Source organism: Patella vulgata, chromosome 8 (assembly GCF_932274485.2).
Source record: "Patella vulgata chromosome 8, xgPatVulg1.2, whole genome shotgun sequence".
NCBI classification, from domain to species: Eukaryota; Metazoa; Mollusca; class Gastropoda; family Patellidae; genus Patella; species Patella vulgata.
In genome coordinates, this window is record NC_065886.2 from 22,040,602 (window position 1) to 22,067,810 (window position 27,209).

General features: G+C 34.6%; 1 protein-coding gene across 1 annotated transcript; it reads right to left on the reverse strand.

Annotated features, from left to right (window-relative positions):
• Window positions 1-2,007: 2,007 nt before the first annotated feature.
• Window positions 2,008-26,810, reverse strand: LOC126830348 (glutamate receptor ionotropic, kainate 2). Its single transcript, XM_050560723.2, has 12 exons — window positions 26,475-26,810; window positions 24,191-24,322; window positions 20,705-20,944; window positions 19,289-19,467; window positions 18,837-18,890; window positions 17,965-18,168; window positions 17,613-17,717; window positions 11,713-11,841; window positions 11,155-11,370; window positions 8,458-9,281; window positions 7,613-7,778; window positions 2,008-3,493 (listed from the first exon to the last, which is right to left on the reverse strand). The coding sequence occupies exons 1-12, from the start codon at window positions 26,587-26,589 to the stop codon at window positions 3,314-3,316; spliced, it is 2,544 nt and encodes an 847-aa protein (XP_050416680.2). The 5' UTR covers window positions 26,590-26,810; the 3' UTR covers window positions 2,008-3,313.
• Between the last annotated feature and the right edge of the window lie 399 nt (window positions 26,811-27,209).

Below are 27,209 nucleotides of genomic sequence, written 5' to 3' on the forward strand. Positions count from 1 at the left end.
AGATCTGAAAGCAAATCTAGGTACTCTACCAAACCCATCAAAAGACGATTCTACATGGAAACGACAATTAAGTTATTTGCAGATTTGTATAGTTTCACAAATACCCCATAATTGATATCGTTACTGTTAATACCTCAAATATTTTTATTGATTATTATTCAGTCTTTACATGAAGCTGTAGTTTGGTCGTATTTGAATCGACATTTGCTTTTTAGAATAAGAAAAACACAGCCTGTACAGATTGTTAAACAGTTATAACTCAGTAACTGTTAGAAATAGGTTTGTCCAAGTCTTACCAATATGAACAGTCAGTATATATTTCAACAGATCCAATAAGAAATTTACCCACCCGGTTGGCCACACTATTTTGCAACGTAATCAAGGACAATAATTCTGAAAGTCTTTCATTTGGGGGTTTCATCTCATAGGTGTAAACAGTGCATAATACATATTTTAATGCAATCTTTATATCTTGCGCACTGGATAATAACTAGAGTGCTTAAACAAAGGCGTACATTTATCGATTTTGTTTGGAGAAGGAGTGTGTGTGGGGGGGGGGGGGTAGCAAAAATGAGACAGATTGATGCACAGGCCCGTAATGCGAGTTACGCAGCCACCAGTCGCACCACAGGAATCGAGCTTTTTAGAGTTCCTTAAATGCCATGTCCTGGACTTTGGGGACAGATTTTGCAGAATTCTGGTGTTCAGAAAACACTTATAACATGAGTAAAATTAAATACTACCCATGGGTATTTATTAAGAATTTTGTAAGAATGCAAAGCCTGCCATGTTCCTAAACAATGACCGCGAGTTTTACAACATGTAGACGTTGCTACACTGGTCTACAATTCCCAAAGTTATAGCTACGTTATTTCCCTTTAACGATAGCGTCCAATCAGAGGTTATGACACAAACACGCTCAAATCAAACATGGCGACCTCCAAGGAATCATAGACATTGAACGAACCTTGAATTCTGCAACTCGATTATCACAGGTAAACATTTTAGCTTGAAAGCGCGAGACTTGGTCAGTAGCCAATCAAAATTAGTGCCGAAATATGCTGGGTATTACGTGAAGGGCTTGATAAGATGCCAGGTCTAAGAATTATCTCGAAAATTCTGATGTCCTCGGGGTTTATGATGAATATTTCTGGTAATGTGATTTAAGTGGGTATATACAACTCTTTAGTAACAAAAGTGTATCGTGTTACACACGTGTAAGTCTGAACATACTCGGCTCAACTTTGAATATTAAAATTCGCAGTATTTTAGTTTCGTTTAGTTTTAAACCTAAGGAATATAGAAACTAAACATATAAGAAACTTCAAAGAGTATCTAAATCGGGATTTATCACATTGTGGAGTCAGGAGTATAAAGTAATTGGGATTTTTCCCTTCTTTTTTGACATTCTTTCTTTACCTCATTAATTGACGATGAATACTTTGGAGACCAAATAGATTTATTTTGAGACGGACTATTTTTTTTCTTTTCAAAGTATTGTTTAGATAACTTTTTGTTTTCAATTATTGTTTAGATGACCTTTCTGTTTCATTTATTGGGACGATTTTGATTTCGAATGATGTTTAGATGCCCCCCCCCCCTCGCCCCAAAAGTATTGTTTTGATGACGACTTTTTTTCAAGTATTGTTTAGTTGACTTTCACATAGACATAAACATACCAGAAATTCCAGAATAATCTGACCGCTAGCATATACACAAAGATATTCTCAAATAGCAATATTGCATTCTAATTTTGAAAGCCAGATATGACCAGTTACTAATAGCTGGTATAAGATAACCCGGGTAAAACACATTCGATCGAACAGAACGAAGAAAAGTGAACACGATACTATGTAGTTCATTTATTCGCATTTAATTTTTGTACATAAAGATTTCACTTTTATATATAAGAACAATTACTATAGTTTAAAAATCTATTAAAACCCAAAATATTCTGATTTTAATGTACAAACATAAACACTATGGTGCATCTAGATTTTCAAAATATGAACAAAATATGTTTTGAAAAATAATTATAATACAACAATGAAACTGTATTTGGTTACTTACACCCTCAGCAGTTTTACATGATTGCATTGCAGTCTTTGAAAATAGAAACATGAAAATATTATGTGATGATCATGGTATGTTCCACAGATATATTACAATACGTTTGTTCTCTAGGTATTTTATGTATTAAGCAATGAAAATATTTTAGTCATGCAGGATGATTTTGATGACTGTATATACACTACATATTATACGCCTTCATTGATAGGCAAATTCGATTTGAAAGTATAATAACAAGCAGAACAAATATTTCAAAATAATGCTCCAAACTATATTACAACATTTCTACATTTCAAAATGTTATGCGCCGCAATAAAAGAAAACATTCGTAATACTCATGTGATGAATAAAATTCGAAACCGACTCTCAATTAACACAAAAAATGATCTTTTGCTTTTAAACATTCTGAGAAATATGATCCATTTAAATAATAATCTATATCATCAGGAAATATTTGCTAAGACATATATAATGGTCATACTTTTGTCAGCAGATTGTTAATATCAAGTATTTGTTAATCACATGAAACAACTTTTGTCAGCAGAATGTTAATATCAGGTATTTGTTAATCACAACCAATGTTATGATCTCTGTTATGGCAATTAGTTAGTATCCAGGCATTTGCTATGACATAATATGATATTAGCATTATGTTATTTGTTCAAACATTTGTTATGACACGACATGATATCAACAGTGTGTTATTTGTTCAAACATTTATTATGCTGTCAATATTATGTTACTTGTTCAAACATTTGTTATAAAAAGATATGATACCAACATTATGTGATATGGTATCAACTGATTTTCCCAAACCACTATGTGATATTGTATCAACTGATTTTCCCAAACCACTATGTGATATTGTATCAACTGATTTTCCCAGACTATTATGTGATATTGTATCAACTGATTTTCCCAAACTATTATGTGATATGGTATCAATTGATTTACCCAAACCATTAAGATATATGGTATCATCTAATTTTCCTGACCCATTATGTCACATGTTATCAGTAGATAATTGTCGATAAGTAATAGGCATGTGTTTTCACACACGTATCAACACAGTTGTTATTGCCACAAAACACCGAAATATATCAGCACCGGAGAGTTGTTATTAACTTGATGTTGTCATATTAAACACACATGGGATATAACCTGACAATGATTTCATCTTCTGACATTATCAAATATTATTTTACATTTATTATCACAAATATTTCATCAGGATATTTTATAATCAAAGTCTAGATTCATACTCTGAGTATCTTTTATAAGCATCGTGATTTTCCTGCGCATACGTAATATGATTTGAATACACTTGTATATCGCCCAACATATCTGGTGTATTGGCCTCATTTAAGTCACTATTTCTATTGTGGGTGTTGTTGGCTGGCGGCTCTCGTTTCTTACTCGGGTTCTGAAAAATATAAGAATGCCACATTTAGAAGTTCTAACCAATGTAGAAGAAACACAATTTCACCTATAAAGTTTGAATCTGAGATTTTGAGAGGTTTTAAAAAAGCTGTTCGAAATGGAATTTACCCCTACATTAATAAAATGCTTTATCGTGTGTGTTTAGAGGCATTCTTCTAACAAAATATGCCCAATATCTCTTTGTTAATCAAAATTAAGATACAAATTTCCGTTGCTGTACATATATCATTAAACATTAATGCGTGCTTTGAAGCCTTTTCAAACATAATTAAAAGAGGTATCTTTTATACAATTTTCTTTGCGGTTAATTTCAGTATGTCATTAAGCTGCTGATCTTCATTTGAAGAATCTTGAATGTCATGAAGAATACAGTGTTGTGAAACTTGAATCTCTAAAAATGGTTCAATTTTGTTCAGAGGCTGGGTAAGACGTTGGCCCGCTAACCTGGAGGTCCCATATTAGATCCCTGTGTTGACCGAGAACGTTCATCTGGATTTTCCGGCGTGGCTCCCGCTTGTCAGTGGTATAGGACGGAGGATCTGGTAATGACGTGTACACATTGACGTGCAGGTATAAGAACCCTTGACAGCTGGAATTCGATATATGAGTAGGCCGTAGTCCCTCTGTCCGGACAAAAGTTCCCTCATATAATAATGCATGGCACCGTCTTCATTAACCCAGTCAGTGCAAAACAGTAGGGCGCTAAACTGTATTTCATTCCATTAAATGTTATTATCCATGGGTATGATTATTGTTATAAATGTAAGGCTGTTAAAGACAAAGTATCCATATATGGGGTTGCTGTATTATTAGTTTGTGTATATTTTTACAGCCTACTGATTCGATTCATTTACAGCTAACCATATATAAATACATTCTCACACCATTACATTATTGATAATGCTAAGTTTTGCCATCTTTAAGGGCCACAAATGTATTTAGTGGAAATTAACTATTTTTTATTCAGGAAGAAACATCGTGTCTGAAGACAACTTTATTTTATCATTTTTATCAACTATAGTTCTAATGACATTTCAAATACCGGTGCTAATTTTTTCTGGTTTCGTTTTAATACTTTATTAGCTCTGTAACACAATGTAGCCCCTGCGCTAGATTAGTTAACACACTAATATATCATATTAACTACCGGGCCATATGCTATCAATAGTTGTTATTTAAAATATTTTATTCACCCATTAGCTATGTTAGGTTATTAGCTACGTGGATATATATTTCAATAATCCAATAAATAATTAATTTCTATCTATGCATTTGTATAAACATGTGGGCTGATTTTTATTTATTATAAATAATTAATGTCCATCTGTGCATTTGTATTGATGGTTTTGCTCTATATAGATCGATTTTATATCCATGTAATTGATTACATATTTTTCAAAATATTTCATGCTAAAATATTCATAATTCATAACATTGTTAATAGCTTCATTTCGCATACGATATAGTTACAAGATTAAACTACAAAGGCTAGAAAACCAATGCGTATACATTCCTTGATTACGTATTGACTAGATAAAGTAATCGATCTATTAAATTAAGTGATAAACTGAAACTCGACTTTGATAAATAATAAATATGTAATCACTGTTAGGGAGTATTAGAAGGTCACATACAAATATATAAATATATATATATTGGTGGTCCATAATGACGTATGTGTTAACAACTGCCCAAAAACCTAGTCTAGTTAGTCAGTGTTTCTTTCTAACATTGGTTTTGGCACCACCGGTTAATTCCAGCTAGGAAAAATGTCTTTACAATACAAAACTTTTCGACAAACTTCAGAATCATAAAAATTTATCCAAGTTATTGTAGTTTTTGAATACCCTCTATTTAATATAGATCAGTTTTTCGATCTAAGAATAGAACGATTAAATGATTAAATCGATTTATTATATGTAAAGGTGATGTACCACCCATGAAAGTCGTCACCATTGCAAACCCTCAAACGCTTATAGATAAAAGACAAAAGATGTAGGATATACTCGGTTTAGTTATAATTAGAATTTTAGATTAAACAATTGAGCCATCAGCTGGTATTGGTAATCAATATAACATGTATTGTATGTGGTTCACTTTAACCTTTCATATACAATCTGAGTATTTATCCAGAACGGATATTGCAATAATTGTCGTGTTAAATTTAGAGATGTGGTTGGACTTATCAAGGAATCGTTGACGTGACCAAATTAAGGTGGTCTTGGATACAAAGTAATACGCACATAGTATTTGTTTTAATGTAATGGAACCCTTTACATACTATTATTATTATAATACCATAAAGAGCTATTAAATTCAAAATTCACTGGTACAAAATACGAATTCAGTGTAATCATGGGTGAACAAAATCGAATTAGGAAATGGAATTATATGGGGTTAAACGTCCTACATGTCTGGACCCAAAGGTATATAGACGACCGGAATACAGTTTCCTCTTACTCTTCATCGAATTAAAACTGCCAGTTTGCTTACATGTGAACGACAACTTGTATACGGAGGCTCGAGATTTTGTATCACACGAAAAACTAGACTCAACTGACAAGGGTAAGCTAGGTTGGAAAATCCAGAGGAACTTTTTCGAACACCAATAGGATCATATCCGGGACCTACTAGTTTGTTAGTTAGTGCCTTACTTACTAAGCCACCGTGGTACAGTAGACACATATATTCCAGAAAGGTTAAACATAGCATACTAAAGTTCTATCGCTACATTGCCTTTCAAACAAGCCAACAGTGAGGCTGATGCCCCCCGCCGAAATCCCAAAATAAATCGATGACACATGCACACTTATCTTTTTCAAAAGTACTGAGCAACCAAACTGATTATCTATACTTACTCTAAGCATAAATTTTTCACGATCAAACTAAGTCAAGGTTTTTAAGTACCTGGCTGTGAAACTATACACTAAGTTTCATCACTCTCCATTAGTTAGAATCAAAGTTATCTTGTCCCAAAGCATCGACCAGGAAATTGCTTAGCTGTGCTTAGCTCTAGTGGAAATGTTAATCATTGAACTCGGTCATTCACATCTACATCAAGTTTAAACATTCTACCTCAATTACAAGCAGAGTTGTTATGTTCCAAAGTCTTGGCCAATCAAATTGCTTATTCTAAGCAGAAAATGCCCATTATCAAACTTAGTTGGTGTATTAATGTAATGACACTATACACCAAGTTTCATCACTCTCACTTAATTAGAAATAAAGTTATCGCGTCCCAAATCATCAACCAATCAAATTGCTTATTTCTGCTTACCCTAAGCAGAAAATGCTCATCTTCGCACTCCGTCAAGGCATGTACCTAATGATCGCCTACGCCAAGTTTGAACATTCTACCTCAATTAAAAGGAGAGATTTTGTGTTCCAAAGTCTCGACCAATCAAATTGCTTATCGCTCTGTTTACGCTGAGCAGAAAATGCTCATTATCGAACTTAATCAACCAATCAAATTGCTTATCTCTGCTTACCCTAAGCCGAAAATGCCCATCTTCGCACTTCATCAACGAATTCGCCGAATGAACGCCTACGCCAAGTATGAACATTGTACCTCAATTAAAAGGAGAGTTATTGTGTTCCAAAGTCTCGACCAATCAAACTGCTTATTGCTCTGCTTACGCTGAGCAGAAAATGCTTATTATCGAACTTGGTCAAGATATTGATGTACTGAAACTATATATCAAGTTTGATCACTCTCACTTACCGGTAATTAGAACTAAAGTTATCGTGTCCCAAGGCATCAACCAATCAAATTGCTTATCTCTGTTTACCCTGAGCAGAACATGTTCATCTTCGAATACTAAGTTTGAATATTCTAGATTATTTAGAAGGAGGGTTATAGTGTCCCAAAAAGTGTAACGGACAGACACAGGCGGGCGGACAGACAGGCAGGTGGACGGACAGATAGAAATACAGGCAGACACACCCATTTTAATAGTTCCCTGCTTTCTCCGAAAGGCGGGGGACCAAAAATGTACACAAAATGTATTATTTACTTTAGGAGAAACTAGAAGTTGTTAGTACAGACAGGCGTTCAGGAACACCCAATACTTACTAAAACACGATTGAACATTTTTGTACTTACTACTTTTGCTCGAAGTTTACCAACGATGTATTCTACAGCACATACTACCAGTGCTAAAATAATTCCTGCTGCTAAAATAATAAACATCCCTGCTACATTTTCAAAGTCAAGTGATTCTGTTTTGGCTTTTTGTCGTGGATCTGGACAATACTGTCGACGCCACCATCTGAAATTTGTAAATGTCATTCATCATGCTGAATTCTAGAAGGGTATATTATCCTAATCTCTCAAACAATAAAAAGTAATCTGGCAACAATCATTTTGCACCATATACGAATTTCTAACTTGAGTCTTTAAGAGTGTATTTTGGGTTAATAAAATAATTAGCGTCCTTATGTAGTTAAATATATGAACAGTATTTCTTCTATTCATGAAAAATAATTTGGGGGAGGGGGCAGAGACCTACATTACTACTTTTGCGCTCGACATATTTTCGTAAAACATGATGTCGGCGGTAATTGAAATTATATTAAGAGATATTCACGTATCTAGAAGAAACTAAATTTATAGATAATATACATACACAATCGTCCTTATTCAACCTAATATATTTTTCTCAAGTTTAAATGATTAGCCTAAACTAGATTCTAATGATAGACATATTTGTCTGTTTTTCATATTTACCGTTTTTTACAGGTTTTGATTACATGACCTAAACATAAAAGCATAGTGATATTAACGGGTGGCGGTAATTAATGGAATCTCAAGAAAACTAACAAGAATAGGAATTCCTGATTTTATGTTTAAGACTGACGATGGCAAAGGACATTAACACTATTTATACTGTTTTTCTCTTTAATGTAGGTGATAAGTGAGACCTATAAATTATGGTAATAGTGACTTACTTTCCCTCTAAACGGTATACCACCCCTTCATCAATAAGCTTCAGAATTGCCAGAGATATCTTCTCAAGATAAGGTGCATTCTTTCTGACTGCTAAACCGTAACCTTTTAAATCAAACGGTGTTCCTATCTCCATCAAACTGCAATCGGAAGCCACCAAATGTCTGATAGTTGGTGAGTCCCATATGAATGCATATCCTCCTTGCATAACCCTTTCAAACCCAATTTTGACAGTCCGTACCATCCAGCCGGGCTGGACAGACATCATGGCTTTCATTTTTTGAAAATGGTCCATTTTTGTATGATTAAAGAAGTACTCGATCTGACTACCATCTACGGTGCCATATTGTAAAATGTCTTGCTGTGCTAAATCCGCAGCTGAATTAATCCCTATAGATGAAATTGTTATTGTCAAAAAGGCGGCTAAGTTTGCCGTATATATAGATATTATAATTAAAGAGAAAAACCACCACGTACTACTTATTGTGCGGCTTGAAATAGCTTTTGGGGCTCCGCATAAGCTTCCGCGTAAAAGAGTTCCCCATATATACCAGAAACTGGCTCTTAAATTATGCGTGTATTTTGCTTGTCTATCTGTGTTAACACGACTCACTCCGAACAACACTAAACTAACTATCACAAACGCCACAAATATAGCTATCCACACATATTTGGAAAGAGGTCGAAGGAACTGGAAGTGACCAACTTTAAATTCTGGTCTTCGGACCATCACCGTGGTGCCTTTAGTCATGAAAGGCTTGGTAAAATCAACAACAGCAGATCTACCAGGTGTTATCTGGAATGGTGCTAATGCTACATCGGCTTTCTGAAAACAGAAATGAATCAAATGTGAAAAAACCGGCATCAAACATACAAGTACTTTGTACTAAAAAATTAAAGCGTAATCTCTGATTTATTTCTTTATAACGCAATGAGCAAAAAAAAACAAACTTAAAGCGTTTGCCTTATCTACACGTGTATTAGTCTTACCAGCATTCGTTGACCCTAATTAGGTTCTGGAAATAGGTCAATAGCGAACAAAGTTATCGTGTATCTTTGATTGAACCTATGAATTATAAGCACATACAGATTAATGTTTGAAGGCATTCTAGACCCACCATGACTCCAATCAGAAATAGTTAGTTCCTTTCTATGACATACATATCATAGTAGATTGGATTTAGAGATATATTAATGGAATAGCATTTTCGTATCTTCAGACAAATTAAAGAACCTTTGAACGTTATACATCTCTTAAATGGTTATCATTTTATATAAAATAAAATTAATCCATAGTTACAATATTTCCTCAAAGTGTGTCAGTAATATCTAGTGATTGAAAATTTAATGTCAGAGGGGGTTTTTCGGTAAACAATTTTCTCCCCATTGCTAATTTCCAAGAGTCAAGAGTCAATCATAGTGGTATAATATTAACATTCTCTAATTCTTAATGTTTCTTTAGTTTACCTACAGATAAACGACTCAGGTGTTTTGTACAAGAGAATACTAAATGTGATATTTGTAATTCACTGGTACAATTTATTCATTCCCTATTTCATCAAATTGAAATCATGGACTTCTGATATCCAACATTTATGTCAACATGACAATTTTTAAATTGGCACATGAATCACGTGCCAGAATGCTTTCGAGCCCCGTTTGTAATAAGGCGACTAGATGAACAAGGCTAAACATACCCCACAGGAGATAACTACCGGTGTAGACTGGAATAACCAAACGCCAAAGACTGTCATTCAATTTGCACGCTTCGCGGATTTCACCCAACATAACTGATTAAAAATTGCAGTAGAAATAGAAACGATTGAATGTAAATCAGTTTATATACACTCATATTACATTATTAAATGTGTTGAGACCTAGTTGTGTCAATTTCTAGGTGCCAAAGAATAGGGATATAGCTCCTTTAAACTAGATATTTTCTAGTAGTTTAGCATGTTTGTGTGTGTGTGTGTGTGTGTGTGAAATAGCTTTATTTAACGTCCACTTCCATGTCGTTACAAAAGTAGTTCGCAACAAGGGTCATGCGATGACAGTATATGTCAGTTAGTGATCAGAGAGTTTAATGTTGTCAGTTGCATTATAAGTAGATCAGCCATCAAAATGTTACTTTTTCAGACACCAGGTTTTGTTTTTCATATTGTAGATAATTTTAACGAAGCTACAAAATGAACTGATAACGTAAGAATTTTAATGGTTCATATTACAAACCATTTTAAGTTATCTCTTGTCTTTTATCATATGCGATTTGAACCGTTATATCAAGTGCACTTTCAATTGCATTTTAGTTTGCATTGATATTGTTATTAAGAACCACCCACACTTGAATTGAATTTCAATCAGCAGACGTTGGTTTCAGCCAATATTAAGTATGTGATAGAACTGGTTAAACATATTCCAAATATAATTTTAACACAGAAATCTTTGCTACGGTAAATGCGTAACGAAGATTTGAAGAAACGAGAAGTGACACAAAACTGACTGAAGTAGAGAGCGATAACAGATACACGGTCCATTTTTAGCTTCAATTCCTTTGAAGACGAAAAGTTGTTATATTAGACTGATCTGTTGGTAATGTAACAGACAATATTAAACCCTCTGACTAACTGGCATACTGTCTACGCATATCCCTTGTCCTTTAAGTATAAACGTAACAAGGAATACCATCACAGTTTACTTACGTCGTCTTTTAAGACGCGGACCATACCAGTCCAGCCGCGGGGTGGCGGTTTCAAACTACCGAACTTTCCATCCGGAACAAGCGTAATGTTGTAACGGAAATCTAAAACCTTTGCTAATTGCTCTAATATATCTATTAATAATCCTTCAAACGGGTGGACCGATGCGTCACCGGATTGGTAGTTAGATTCGTTTTTATATTGTACAAAGGGTGGTTCCTATAAAAATAATAACAGTTACAAGTTAATTGTGGTCATGAATAAAACAAATCCCGTATATATTGTTCATTATAATTATATACAATCTAATTTATTTTAGATTACAATTTCATTTCCTTAAAATTACAGCGGTACAACAACAAAAATAAACGAAACGTAATTGTCATCTGTTTTTTGTTATCAGATTGAACGACACATCGTCGATCGATATGATAGTTTCATTTTTAGGTAGTCAACAATAATATCAGAAAAAGTTAAACAATCTTTAATGCGGCACCTTTTCAGTCAAGAAGGAAAATTAACTTCTGGATATTAATAAAAAAAATAACCTTAATATCTTACTATTTTAGTTGTTATTCTGATTGGCCTGTCAAATACATTGCCACTAACCATACCTCTAGAAATACTATAAGACTGAGAGGGCTTTACTCGTCTCTTGAAACTGTCTTCAACGCTTGTCCAGGAACCAGCCTAAAATAGACATAAACTAAAGATATATATAAAGACCCTTGTTCCACAACCATTAACTGGAAAATATATCAAATGCTAAAATCACGATATCTTTTTAGCGGCAAATGGGACTCCCCCAATCAATGTTTATACCGCCATTTACGATTACAGTCGTCACTTTGCGATATACGAAATGGGAAACAGTCCTCTGGCAAACTTGCAGTTGACATTTAAGGAATGTATTCTTATTTTATTTTTTCTGAATTTACTAGTCACGCACTGTCTTTAATTATATTTTCATAGGTCTTAAAAAATATCATACTTTTAGTTAAAACTATGTTTTCTGTCTCAATAAATGATCTAATTAAACTGGAGGAGGGGGACATATCTTTAATTATAACCCGTTAATAAATTATCTCATTTTCCAGTTCAGTGCGATCTGACATAATATCTAATAGTCTGTTATAGGAAAAGGGTATGGGTGTCATAGTGTCACACCTGTTACGCAAAATATTTATATTAAAATATAAATTTTGTGGTTAATTTCTTCTCGTACAAAAAACACGTCCGAGATATGAACAAATGGTTGTTTGTCTACTTTTGGTTTTGGGTGGGATGTAAGCGTAATTTTTCAATATAACGTTATCTATATTTATAAAATATATTTATTCTGACTTGCCATACATTTCAGTAATGTAATTGAGTTTATGTGTGGTTATTGGTGCCATAGTTGGGGTGGGGGCGAGGGTATAAATGCGCCCCTTACAGTTTTACCAGGCACGTCCGGTGAGTGAATTAACCATTTAATATCATTTTAAGTAATTCGCCCCTTTTCTGCACATTCCACTCTATTGGGTGCCGAACAGAAATTTAGTAGGATGAGTGAACGTGACTACAATTTGTACCTCGGTTATCCTGGTGGTTATTTGCAAGAAAATTGCAACAGTCTTCTGATGTATCAGTGTATTTCATCATCGTTTCTACACTCCCCATTGAGGCAGTTACACAGACACAGAATGAAATGATAAGTTAATTTCATGTTCGTAAGTAATATGATACGCCATAATGAACATATTGTTTCCAATTTGGCTACTATTAACGCATTCCTAATTTTAGAACGGTGCTCGGGCTTTTGTGGTCAATTAACACTATATTATCTATAGTATAATTAATAAGTCTCAGAAAACGAAAAGTTGGAATTACAAATTACTTTATCCACATCATACATCAATCATTGGCAGTTGCGTAATATTTCTGGAAAATCTGATGCCACTTCGCATTTAAGAAACATATTTAACGTCTTTTTATGTTTGTTTATTTTAAATGTAACTATAAAGCAGTATAACAAAGAGATACGTGGTATAGATTATTTTACAGTGCCTCATAACCGGTAGTTTGAACCCCGATTTCAGAAGATACAGTACTACGTTTTCTTCGTTTACGCTTACGACCAATTTAGATTCTCTTCTATTTGCGAAGAAGAAATATTATAGGTAATATCACACCATGAAGCACCATATGTTACCCCTTGCACCTGATGTGTGTGTACTTGTTATAGTTTTAAGTCAAGGTGTGTTAGAATACTATTATAGTTTATTAGCTTTACACACTTTACGTCAAAGTGCACCCTTTAAATCTATACACTATTAATATAATTCAGACATCACATACACTGTATACATACGTTTAATTAACGACCTCTGTTTGTTATTAGTTATCATGTTGTTCTTAATGTGCCACATGTATAGTACACCGTCCCCTATATGTGTCTTAATACAGATGTGCCGATGTTTTCGATAACGCCTTCTTTATGATCTTTAATTAGATCTAAAGAAATTAAACTAAACGATCAAGCGGATCAAATTCATCTCTCTCTATGTACTATATGCATGTAAATGTTAAAAGGAATATGAAAATGAATATATGTAGATAAAGCCATGGCAATTATATGCTTATCGCCTTGTTTCCGTTCTAACGAATGTCGATAAATCAGAAACTAAAAAGCTGTTTCATCGATCTACTCCACAGTAGAAGATTATATGCGCCCCATTATTCATCTCCATCTTTCTAGATTAGAGTCTTCGCCTAAAAATGACAATGGTCAAGGATGTGCTAAAGCCATTTGTGTCAATGGTTCCTATTGGCAAATACCTATTGACTATGGAGGGCCTGACAAGGACAGCTGTCTAGTCTTTCGAATGAGACGAAAAACCAAGGTTCCGTGTACACATTAGCGTGCACGTAAAAGATCCCTTGACAGTTGGAATTCGATATAAGAGTAGGCCGTAGTGCCGCTGTCCGGGCAAAACGTCCCTCATAGCACACTGTATGGCGTATGCCTGTCTTCATCAGCCCAGGTCGGAGCAGAACAGTAGGACGCTAAAGTCCATTTTATTTCCTATTGACTATGGAAGGCCAAATAGTTGTTCATTCAGTGTTCTTAATTTTTAATCATAGTCCTTAATTCTTATTTCTTCATTTGTTGTCGTATTTGTACACTTAAATTAAAATGTGTATCTTATAAATAATCTTTGTTTTACAAATCAGACATTTGTCAAATCAAATTTGTAAAATGTATTTTTCTTTAATCTAATTGTATTTTAATATAAAGATAAAATTTATTTTTTGAAAATAAAAATAATAGCCTACATTTACATTTCTTCATAGAGAGACAACGAAAGACTGATCTCGAACAACAAATTTCCAAATATAGTTTTTCAAATACAAATCATGCAAAACATATCTCTAATTTCACCGAACTGGAACACTATGACATGAGCGGAAATCACTCTGGCATACACTAAGTCACCATACAATAATGGGGAATCGAGAAAGCATACAAAAATCACTCGATGACCGTGACTTAAAGGAGCTAAATCGCTAACATTTGGCACCTAGAAATTGACACAAGTGGGTCGCAACTCATATAATACTGTAATATGAATGTATATAAACTGATATACATTCAATGGTTTCCGTTTTTACTCTAATTTCAAATCAGTTATGTTCCGCGAAATAAGCCCGCAGTCTCAATCGAATGCAAATTTCTAGCGCCTGGTTATTCCAGTCTACATACGCCGTTTGGTTTGGTGCAATATGTCTAGCCTCGTTCCTCGAGTCTCTTGCTAGAACTGGGGCTGAAACGCATTATGGTACACGATTCGTGTACCAATGGCAAATGTTTATTTTGTCTTAAATATTGGATATCAGAAGCCCATCTTTTTTCGGTAAGATCACAGCATCAATGTTGATTTAAATTGACAAATAATTTGTGTTTTCAATGTTGAAGATTTTGGATGATATTGAGTTAGAGACTTAGCTACTTTAAGTGAAATCACGAGCGTTGAATGGCTAATCCGTAGAATTATGTTTATCTATAAAATAAACGTAAAGTAGTCTATTTTAAGTAATTAGGTTATTTTTTCTTAGCGACATATTTCTTTGCACAAACGAAAGAGGATTTTATCTCTTCTAAATCATGTAATCATGAATGTGCCCGGACATAACAAATACTATATTCAAAGAGCGATAGAAAAATACTTTCCGGTAATAACTGAAATTTCGTATTAAGAGCCCCTTACTAAATAGAGTTCAGACGATCTCGATGAACTTTCTCAAACATGAGACTTCCAGATTAGATAACCAATGTCTTAAACTTTGACTCCCTTGTCAAATATGAGTATATATTCCTTTTGAAGGCAGATAATCCAAGTAAAGACGTTGTATACTATTTATGATATTTATGTATTAGCCCTTATACCCTATTGACTTCTCAAAATATTCGCCTTAATCCCGACATAGGGCAAAATGTTGACTGCAGTTTTAAAGCTAGAATTGTTCACTGAACTTAGGAAATTCCAAAATGCAAGAACACTTTGCTTGATAACTGGCGGGAGAGTGGGACACTGGCGCACTCACCATCACTGTAGAGTTCTACAGTCCCGGATTTGACCCCGATTACATGCCGAGGATACCCTGAGAGTGATGGTAGCCTCAAACGTAACGTGGAAGGGCCAGTGCCCCACGGCCCAGTCAGATGGCTTAAAGTTTTTAAATTCACCCATATTCGTATGGGCTCGATGAATGTTACGGGGCAGAACCTGAAATACCTGAAAAGAATTCGGGTTACAAACGGCGGCGCCGGTCGTTTGCGAGAGGGGAAGGCCCCCCCCCCCCCAAGGAAATTTGGAGGACGCAAACGCGTTTTCCTACTATTCTAGCCCGTGAATACAGCAACTTCAAAATGGTCTAATATAGCTTAGCCGACTCAAATTTCAATCAACTAATCAATTTTTTACAGTTCACGGGGGCTTGGCTCTTCCCGAGAAAATTTTGAAAATTTAACCGCCGCAAATGCGTTTTTCTGCTATTCTAGCCCATGAGTTAAGCAACGTCAAGTTTCAGATCGTTTTGCAACCGAAATCCCTCTATATGCCGATCTGAATTCCAACCATCCAATCGGCCTGTTGCAGCTGAATTCACAGTCCGAAAAATGAAGCACAAAGTAGAGTGGCTCCAGACAAGATGTTTTAATCCATAGTCAAATCAGTACAAATTCGTAGTATTCAACTAACAGAAAAGTAAAATTAATGTTTTATTAGATTTCGGGAACTTTATTTTGCCAATTAGATGAAATAATAATTTCTGTTTTCACATTACCCGTCTGCTCGAAAAGTCAAATTGTCCGATAGTAAGGCCTACAAGTGATGGGGGATGGGGGTCGAAACGTCAAAAAAAGGGTCATACTTCAAAATTCCAGATATCACACTAAATACCACTGAAAACAAAGTTCATTTATGGTTTCACTATAGTCACGGTCATCGAGCGATATTTCTTATTGTATATATGCTTGCTCGATTCCCCATTATTGTATGTTTTACAAGATTTGTATTTTGAGTTTTGTATTTAGAAATTTGTTGTTTGAGATTGGTTTTTAGTTGTATGCCTCCGATAAAATGTAAACGTAGGCTAATCTTTTGATTTTCGAAAATAAATTATAGCTGTATATTAAACTAGAATTAAATTTATCACAAATACAGTTTACATATCTGATATGACAAATGTCTCATTTGTAAAACAAATAATGGTTTTAAGATACCAATGTTAATTTCAGTGTACACATGTCGCAACAAATGAAGAAATAAAAATTTATGACTATGAATTAAGAACAAAGAGTTAAGAACACTGAATAAAGAGCTGTTTGGTCTTCCATAATTGACTGTCCCAATTCTTTTATATAATACATTCAGCTATGTCCTGTCATTTCGTCTTTCGCATTCAATTCTTTAAACACTAATATCAATTGGTTAAACCATTGAAAACCGAAAAGGAGTACTCGCCATCGAAATTTATACTACTAGATTGGCTAATTCATTTAAAAATAACTCAAATCACATAATCTATTGTAAATTAAAACCATTATTTCTAGCATTGCAGCGCACCATGGTAACAGAGATAGGATCTCATTTTAGGAAATATAAAAGGTCAAGACTGCACTGACCTAAATCAAAGTGGTAAAGGCATTGTCCTAAACACAAAACGAAAAAATAATGTTAATCATAAATATGTTTAAAAGAACTATATCAATAAACTATTAAATAAAGTTGATATTATGGGTTATTTAGATTGGTGATTTGACAGCTTGTTTGTTTACTGGCATTTTAGTCGTGACATTTTTATCCCACAAAACAAATCAACATAATCCTTATTGTTTATTTCTATGACCCGATATTCTGTAAACACATCTTTGATAATCGCTGACTGAATTATCATCCATATATGTATGTCCTTACCTTTCCAGATCTGTAATTACGTAATTCCAACAGTCGTAACGAAAATTCTGATCTCTTACCAAATTCTGTAAAATTCAGATGACCCGTACATCCTTGAAGGTCAAGCTATAAAATATATAAAAGCACAATTACCAATAAAAGACTGTTGATCTTTAAACTATTTTACCGAATTAATGGAAATGTATGAATTCATTTATAAACCACTTCATGTGACTGTTTGCAAACCAGAAGCAAGTGCAGTTAACATCTAGACAGAATAATTTCGATCAAATCATACATTTAATAATAATATGGATACTCTATAATTTCTATAATTTATGATTCCCATTAATTAAAATGTAAAGATAATTACATTTCCCACTGCACTTCTCATTGAAACGTTCAAATTTCGTTGTAGGTTAACATAAACCTGTAGGGCATCTGATAATACAGCACGTTTTAAACTTATATCTTCACCAAGAATACAAGATGGAGATCCTGGGTCAGCAGTAATGGCAACAATAGTCATGTTGACCCTTGAATCAACATATTTCTCAAGGTCGTATTCTTCCAAGCCCTGGAAAATTAAAAAATGATAAAACAGGTAAGCTGGCGAACAAATAGTTTAATTAATTTTCAAGTAGAACCGTATGCTTTAAAAAATATTTAGAGTACCGAGTTCACATGGGTCACAGTGACGTAGGAAAACTCAATAGAATGGAATGTCTCTAATAGAATGCAATAATGCATTATTCTGCTGCTTGCGGTTTTTAATGAATAGATTATTTGTACAATTTGAAAGGTGTTCTTTAAGGATGAAAGTTTCTGGTGGGACCAAACGAGCAAACGGGAGTGGTAGATTTGAATAAATGGTCGTTTCTAAAACATGGAATGCTATTTGTGATGTGACTTCTGGGAAAGGCTGTTACTATAATTGGAATTTTTTAATTAATGGGATGTGACTAAACTATAAAAGAATGTTCCTGACAATGAAGAAATGTATCTAGCAGAATGGAATGCTTAATGTGAATAAAACATTATCGGAATATATGAAAGTGAATAAACTATTAATTAGATAATGTGCTTGAAAAAATACAGATAATAAAGTAGAATGTTAAACCCAAATTCAATACATTTCATTTTATAACTAATATTTGGTTAAATTTTAATGTATAAATTTTTGAAATGTTTAAAGGTCCATTTCTTTGTTTTTATGTAAGGATTTCTCACAATACATAGACTTACCATGTTCACAAGCAACCAGGTATATGGACGGGAAAACATACTCAATCGTAGTCCCTATAGATAATGAAATAAAGATTATATTTAATTATTTACGATATGTCCATTAGAGGTAATATAGTAATATTTGTACCCAAACGCAGTGGCGTTAACAAGCTGGGACACTTTGATGTGAGTCGAACGAAATTGTTGTTTTAATTGAAGTTTACGTGTCGCCCCAACTCCCACTCCGCCCGCCCCTGTGTTCCAATCTGTACGTATATACTATAATTTAACCTCAATCAAAGAGGTTTAGTGCCTATGAAATAAGAATAGACCAAGAACAGATACCACATAAAGATTTAATTGAAATTATACCGAAGGAGTTGTCTCTGGATTCTGATGTGTCTTATTATATGACATTGTATTAATAAACTTTTAATTTCAAGTTTCAATAAGTCCGGGTAATATCTCACCTCGGTTAGAACCAGGTCAGCAATGGTCCTGTTTTTACATATGATAATAAAATTGGTAAATCTATTGTCTCTGATTGCCTTTAGTTCTTGTTTCACTTGGCTTGTAACTGAATCATTAATTTTAATGGATGTTACTTCTTTTGATGGTTGCATTAGAAGTTTTTCTAAGACGACGGCGCCTGAAATTTAAAATTTAATTTTAAATTTTACGAAACAGAGATCTCTTGGATATCACATACCAGATTCAAGCAAAGGGAATAAAAATGTACAAATTTATATATAATGCTTTAAGAAACGTGTGGTTTGAATTCCAGTAAAATCTAATATCGATAAACATAATCAGAAGTGTGCAGATCAAAGCATACTTGCCAATACTAATTTAAAGAAAAGTTTACCAATTTAACAATCAAACGGAGTTTCTTGCTAAATGTATGTAACATAAAACAAACAAATACAAGTTAAAATATGAACTCTATGTGTTTATCATCAGAATTATTATTACTTTATTTCATTGATCTGAAGAATTTTTGGACAAACATGTTGTTTTTTACTGTTGTTTTTAAAGATAACACTGACCCTTTATACTGGCATGTTGGAGATTCAATGTTTAGCACGAACAGATGCATGATAGGAACACCATTATTTGGATGATTTATTAATCATTTTGTGCTGCCATTAGTCAGATAATGATTGAAGTGTATAATGTTTTAACACGTAGGTCATCATAACAGGATATCTTTATCCAGTGATATCCAGTGATTTATAGCTAGCTCTACTAATATCTCAAATCACAATCAAATACCTCGATGATTATAACTAATTGTCTTTTACTCTTATTACAAATCGTAACATCAGCGTCTGCAAACAAACCCGACCTATTGTTTCGTTTCAATCCAAAACAGTCACTTCAGAATTGTAAAAAGTTTCTTTCTAGTTGGGATATCGTATAGAATGATTAGGGACATTGGTTAAAATCCTTTGCATGAATCCAGGGTTTGTAAGCTGAAATACTCTCAAATGTGAAATAATCTATTCCGGTGTATACGTAAAAGAACACTTGACCGTTGGAATTCAGTTGCTCTCTGGACAAAATGTCCCCCCATAGCACTGCATCGAGTATGCCCGTCTTCAGTAGTCGGTTGGGGCCGGAAAGTAGGAGGTATGATATAATATCTAGCAACGAATTTGTGAAGTAGATATGAATCAAGATGTTGAGTGACAACATTACCACAACCCCTTAATGTATCATCCACAAAGCAAACTCGAATAATTACTACAATCCTTTAAGTAGATGTTCAGGAAATACTACATTGAAATCTTGTAGTTGATTGATGCCAGGAAATTGAAAACGTGGACGGAAATGTGAAAATCCCTGAATTTTGTGAACTAGAGGCCTGTTAAAGAGCTTTTTCTTACCTTCTATGGAGTCATAGATAACAGCTATAGAGGTGTACTGATAGTAATTAACAATATCTAGAACCGCATCAGCGAACACGGTGGCATCAGGAAAAAGTTGAATTAAAAATGGCGTCTCGCGTTGTTGTGCTGGAGTTATCGATGTTACGAGGAATGGAATTTTAGATTTTTCGGTTGCTATAGCATACGCTTTCTTGTAAGGACCCAATACAGTATCTAGACTCTTGGTTGCAGAAAACACTGAAATATAAAGAAATATAAAATAAAATTAATTACAAGAAAGCCAATGGGTTAATATGGTATCATGGGAGATAAGCTTGAAACTGAAGTGCCAGAATGCTGAATATCGATAGGGCTCGTCTTCTGATTGCCACATCTATAGCCTCTATTGTGCTCAAAAGGTTTTTGGGTGAGGCAACTCTTGAACTGAGTATTGAAGAAGACCGAATATCAACAGGGTTCTAATTTTAAAAGAATCTGTAAAAAGTTATAGCCTCTATCGCGTTCACCGGGTTTTTGGAAAAAGGGGAATAACTCCGTAACGCAAAATCGCGGAACATTAACAATCGATAAGGTTCTATCTCTCATGATCATCATTATTCCCAACAAATTTGAACACATCCGTTAAAAGCATAAATCACTATTAATGATTCATTTTATATTCTACCCAAGAGAATTTAAAATATTTATGTTGACTTCGGCCAAAACAGGTTGATTCATACAGCTAATTTAAATTAGGCAAATTTCGTTTAATCGTCCTGGTAAATTGCGAGTGACATACGCAGCAAAGCGATCGTTTTGATGTTTCTATGGAAGTCTTTCAGCTTCCAATTGCTTTGTGTGCAAATTGTGTTGACAGTAACAGTTTAGGATATCATTTAGATTTTAACGACAATAAAGAGATTCAGATGATATAACAGCATCTGATAAGAGCCAATACCCTCTTTGAATTTAATAGGAATGTGTTGATGTAGAGAATTATATAACATGTGGATATTATTGTAAAATGAAACAAATAGAACATAATTTTATTTAGTAATTATATCAACCAAATACTAGAAACGAAGCACTTTTTTCAGGGAAAAAAAAGAAAGAAAAGAAGAATATTTTTTATACATTTCAAAGGTAATTTTAACAGATCCAAATTACCCTGATAGTATTTGATTTTTGATTAATATATTTGATTTTACTAGCAACCTAATTAAATCATAAAATGAGATGTTCGATGGCTTTGAAAACGTTAGTATGTGAAGATATTAATAATCAGTAGTATGCCTATTCCGAAAATCAGAGCGACAATTTACAGTTTGTATTTACAAATAGTACAGAGCCATACCATGGACAAGTGGTGAAAGAAATACACAAATTCGTTGAAACACACAGTCGGAGTAAGGCCAAGTGGACACAGCCCTTTCTTGAAAAGGGCACTTGAACTAGACCTTATTGATCGGCAAGCCGATAGAGTTCGTTCCTTCGAATTCAGATTCCCATCCAATAATACATCCACGTGCTTGATACTACGTGCGTTAGGAAGTGACTCTCCACATAGTTTAACCGTAAGAGCGGACCATTGTTCTGGGCTATTCTGGCGAGATTAATTCGGTGCGAATGCTAGCACTACACTCTAAAGCAAGGCTGACACTTGCACGATTCCGTGGCACGCATTGGCACGACTCGAGTCGTGCCAGTGCGCAAACTAGTCGTAAACTGGCGTGAAGTGTGCGTAAACCCGTCGTGACTGCGTGCCATGTCGGGACGAGAATTTTGAAATGTTCAAAACTAGTCGTAAACTGGCGTGAAGTGTGCGTAAACCCGTCGTGACTGCGTGCCATGTCGGGACGAGAATTTTGAAATGTTCAAAATTTTGGTCACGACAAAATTTAGCGACCGGGTCGTGAACTTTGCGCAAACTGTTCGTGAACTCGTCGGGAAGATGCGCGGGAGGATGCGTGACAGTGCGCGCCATGCCACGACTGTCACGAAGTGCCACGAATAGTTCACGACTAGTTCACGACTAGTTCACGACTACTGCGGCACGACACCGTCCGAATTGCTCAAACTCGTCGTGCCAATGCGAGAAGTGCGTAAACAATGCGCAAACTATGCGTGAACTCGTCGTGTCAACGTGGACACTGATGGGCACGCATTCGTGAACTCGTCGTGAACTATGCGTGAACTAGTCGTGAACAGTGCGGGAGCCTCCCAGTTCGTGTCCCAAAATGGGCACGACTTGCCACGACAAAATCGTGGCCAAAAGTCGTGCAAGTGTCAGCCTGGCTTTAGTCGTAGTGAATTGAAATCTCCAATGATAACTGGACTAGCAACAGTGATATCGTTAGCTTACGGACAACATATCTCGACTCAGAGATATAATTCAATAAACTGTTCATATATTCCCGTAGTTCCCCATAAAAAGTAAAATTCATTGACTAATTGCCATATGTTAAATAGATAAGCTAACAATTATTTATATATTAGTATAGATTAGTTTAAAACAATCATTTATATATTAGCATATATAAGAATAAAATCTTTTGCATATTAACATGGTAAAGAAGGGAGCCATTCATCCTATTATGATCCTGTAACTACAGAGATAAACACAGATAAGGAACTCTTAAATAATTAATTACTTTATTACGTAGAACCATTACACGTAAAATATCCTTAGAGCTTTGATTATTAACCATATGATTGAGAAATCATTATTAACGATTTCCATTTAACAAAACAACAAATATATTTATTTAATCGATTTTATGACACATGACAATATGAATTGTTACCGAACAGAAATGATTAACAATATTTTCAATATTGCTAAGTATATTTAGATTTTACGGATATTTTCTGTTTTTACTATATTCTAACTTCTCTATTCCAAATATCACATGTTTAAACCACTTAAAAGCGTTATAAATATAAAATGCAGAATTGGCACAAGCCCAACCGAACAAAATAATTGGCCAATCTCTGAGCAAAGTCATATCAAGTAGCTATGTCCAAGACCTACATTAGACCCGTCCATTTCATTTCATTTCCAGAGTTATCTCGATTTCAAAACTTTTGTAATCCGGTGAAACTGAGGATAAGTTTATGAATATGTGTTTTTAAACATATCGCTGATGAGCTAGAACAAAAGAGAACATTTTTAAAACCTTAATGGTAGCAACATATTTTGTTAACGCATCCGGTAACTATTAATTGTCGGGGCATTCCAGCCAAAAAGAACAGCATAGAAGTCTTTGGTCAAAGATTGAGAATAAGTGGCTCTGGATTGTTTTGAGTATTCTTCCGTCCTTGTTATCGTCTTCCGAATGCTAATTTATTTTTTAATTCGTCATATCTTTGTAAATGCCGATATTTAACTTTCACAATATTGTAGCTGGCAAGAGGTTCAAAACTTAAAAACGCATTCACATGACTATAGAGATTTGCGATTATCATTAAATTGGGCTTCAAAGTCAATTCTATTTGTGATCTTACCTTTTCTGTATCCACGATAGTTTTCCCTGACATTATCTAACACTTGTATTCGGTTAAGGGTTTGACCCGATGAATTCTCTACCTTTTCAAAAACAACATCCATCAAATCAAATAAGGATGGCTGCAAAATTCCTGAAATAAGAAAGTAATAACCGGTTTAATTAATCACGATAACATTATTTCATCATCAGCCAGTCTATCAATTTATACTGCTTTAGCTGCTCCTTTTGATTGCCCAGGCAAACTGGAGAAGATATAATGAAGCTATTAGCTATTTATAATCCATATTCTTGAAAACATTGTTCCAAATTAATTTAGAGAAGATACATTTTTAAAGACCAGTAAAGGCATCTCAAAAAATCACGCATAGGAATATCAAAGAAATATCTTTGTCAGACTTTTGTAAAGTGACACAAAAGAAAACTTTTTAAAAATCCCTTTGAAGACAGATAAATTTCTGTCGGGTCTTTTCTTCACAATGCTGCACAACCCGATTATACCTGCCCATAGGTCTCTAATCATACCTAGTTCACCATGGTATTTTGAAACAATTTCCGCAACAAAAGGTCGCCCAGTGTGCACATATGATAACACTTCTGAAAGGGACTTTTCAAACCTTGTCAGATCAGCAAAAGCAACAGCAACCTATCTACGTTTCTCTTATTTGAAGACCAGAAAATACTTTCCTGATTATTATTCAAGTGCACAATACATGTATTGCCATTTATATTATTGTTCCCTTTTAAATGTCCGATAGATTTACTCGCCAAACTTGTCTATTTATTGAATTAAATTACAGTTTCCCACCCCCACCCCACCATTTGAGTTTTTGCTTGTGTGTAATTATAAAATGTTTATGTTATCCGATCAGAATTGGGCTACCATCTGTCACCAGTATCATCATTAAGAACCTTCTTAACGGTACAGTTCCTTAACTCGGAAAACAACGCTTTTATCCAAATACTCTCAAAGATGTGCAATCTGTCATTTTTATCTAAGATTCTGAGAAAGCCGGCTAAAACAAAGATGTGTGTCTATAAGGGGCATGTTTCATAGTTTTCGACACGACAGACCACCAAAGAACTGCTATCCCGGCTTCAAAAAGACATTAGTCTCATATGCCAACTCGCCACAAGTGTGCTAATGTCAACTTAAAATATCAGAATGTCTTCCCCTAGTGTGCGCGGTGTTCCCAAAGGTTTCTTTTTTTATGAACAATTGTATTTACTATGTATACAAATCAGTTCTGAAATGTTCTAAAAATATATATCTATACTTCTGTTTTAGATTCTTTTAATCCCGTGTCATATCAAACTGGCGTTCTTTCAAAAAAGTCTTCAAGTATCGGAGAAATTGCATTCAGGATGATAAGAATTGCTGGTAGAGGGATACGGATTAGACTGAAGTCACCCTTTTCGGGTCGATTATCAAACCTCACTAGCCTTCGGAAGCCGATATCATATGGTAGTAGGTCAAATATGAGCAGATGACACCAACAAATCGAATGTCTTTATCACAAGTTTTAGCTTTAACGTCCACTCGACATAAACTAGGTCATTTTGGGACTAACATGTAGTTCAATTTTATTTCAATAATTCGCTTCCACATAGGGGTCTTTAGCAGTGGGAGGAAATCGGAGAACCCGGGGAAACCCCACGAGGTTGGACAGGTGACCCTACTCGTTGTCACGTACAAACGAAATTCAAACTTGAAACTAGTTTGTTGAATCATTGTGACTGAAACTAATCTTATCAACAGGAGTAATCTGTTGCATGTTTAAAGTGCATATACACTATATCATGTTTTGTACATGATACTCGTCAATACTAATGTTAAATATATGTTTGAGGAGAGGAGGGGGCAAATTCCTTGGTTTGTGGTTGTTTGAAGTCGATGTTACTTTGGTACAGATCACCTTGGGTTAACACTAGTAAGATGGAGTCAGTCTTTGAATAGGAATTATCATTAATTTGTATTGTAAGACTACACACGCAGCACTCTGTGTACGATACTCGTCACTCATTTACTTATTCATACGAACCCATGTCACATGCATGAAAGGCCACATCAATAAGTAAATAATTATTACGCCGACAAAAATAGAAAATGATATCCCACACCTATAGAATATCATCAAAAGATACCTCTTACCGTGAAGTTGTCTTCATAATTAACAATTCTCTTCAGAAAGAAGAAATCTACTTGACAAGCATTCATATATCTAAGAACCCCCACCATTTAGTTTTTAATTATTTCGTTCGGTAAAGTAACATACTTAACTTACCTATATTATAAGCTCGTCTATCACTAGAAATTGTCATTGAAGAAGGCAGAATTGTCCAGACTAGTATTATACATGTCAAACAAGGAAGTTTAATCCAAAATAAATCACTCGCCATTTTCACCCTTTCGCATCACTAAATCCCAGTTTTCTACTACTTTTGATCTTATTTGATCATTTTTATTTTCCACGATATGGCGACAATATAAGAAACACAAACGCACGTGAAATAATCCTCAATAATACATATATGTTATCCATTAAACAGCGGGAAGTAAACGCACACAGGCAGACAGTTTCTATGTTACAAAAAACGATTAGTAATGTACTAGGCGATGACTAAAAAAAAATATTTAGTCTCTTACGCTTACACGTGTTTGAAAATTGGAACCTAAATAACACCTCCTAACAACAGATTCAGCTATCGTCGTGCAGGCTCCTGCAGACAGGCACATTACACAGTAACGGCAAACTTTGTTATTCCCTCGAGTAACGTCTGTTCATTGATCCACGATCGTGATTGCGGTTATAGCGATCCCACCATTTTCTCCCTACAGTGTATATTACTCACGTATTAATAAGGAGCGATTGGAACGTGAAAATAGGTATAATATCCATCGCATAATGGACAATGGATTTGATTATAATGTTTGCAGTGTAACGGAAACTAATTTTAAGAGTGAGTTCGGTTTAATACTGGTGATATATAGATCCGGGGTATAAAGTCGTGGGTGTAGG

Excerpts from the sequence above, each read along its gene's own strand:
- LOC126830348 (XM_050560723.2), bottom strand. The coding sequence starts at position 26,589 with ATGGCGAGTGATTTATTTTGGATTAAACTTCCTTGTTTGACATGTATA. Across the intron at positions 17,718-17,964 it reads TGAGAAGTGCAGTGGGAAAT|CTTGACCTTCAAGGATGTAC; the intron begins GTAATTATCTTT and ends TATATTTTATAG. Across the intron at positions 11,842-17,612 it reads GTAATTACAGATCTGGAAAG|GCTGGTTCCTGGACAAGCGT; the intron begins GTAAGGACATAC and ends TGTCTATTTTAG.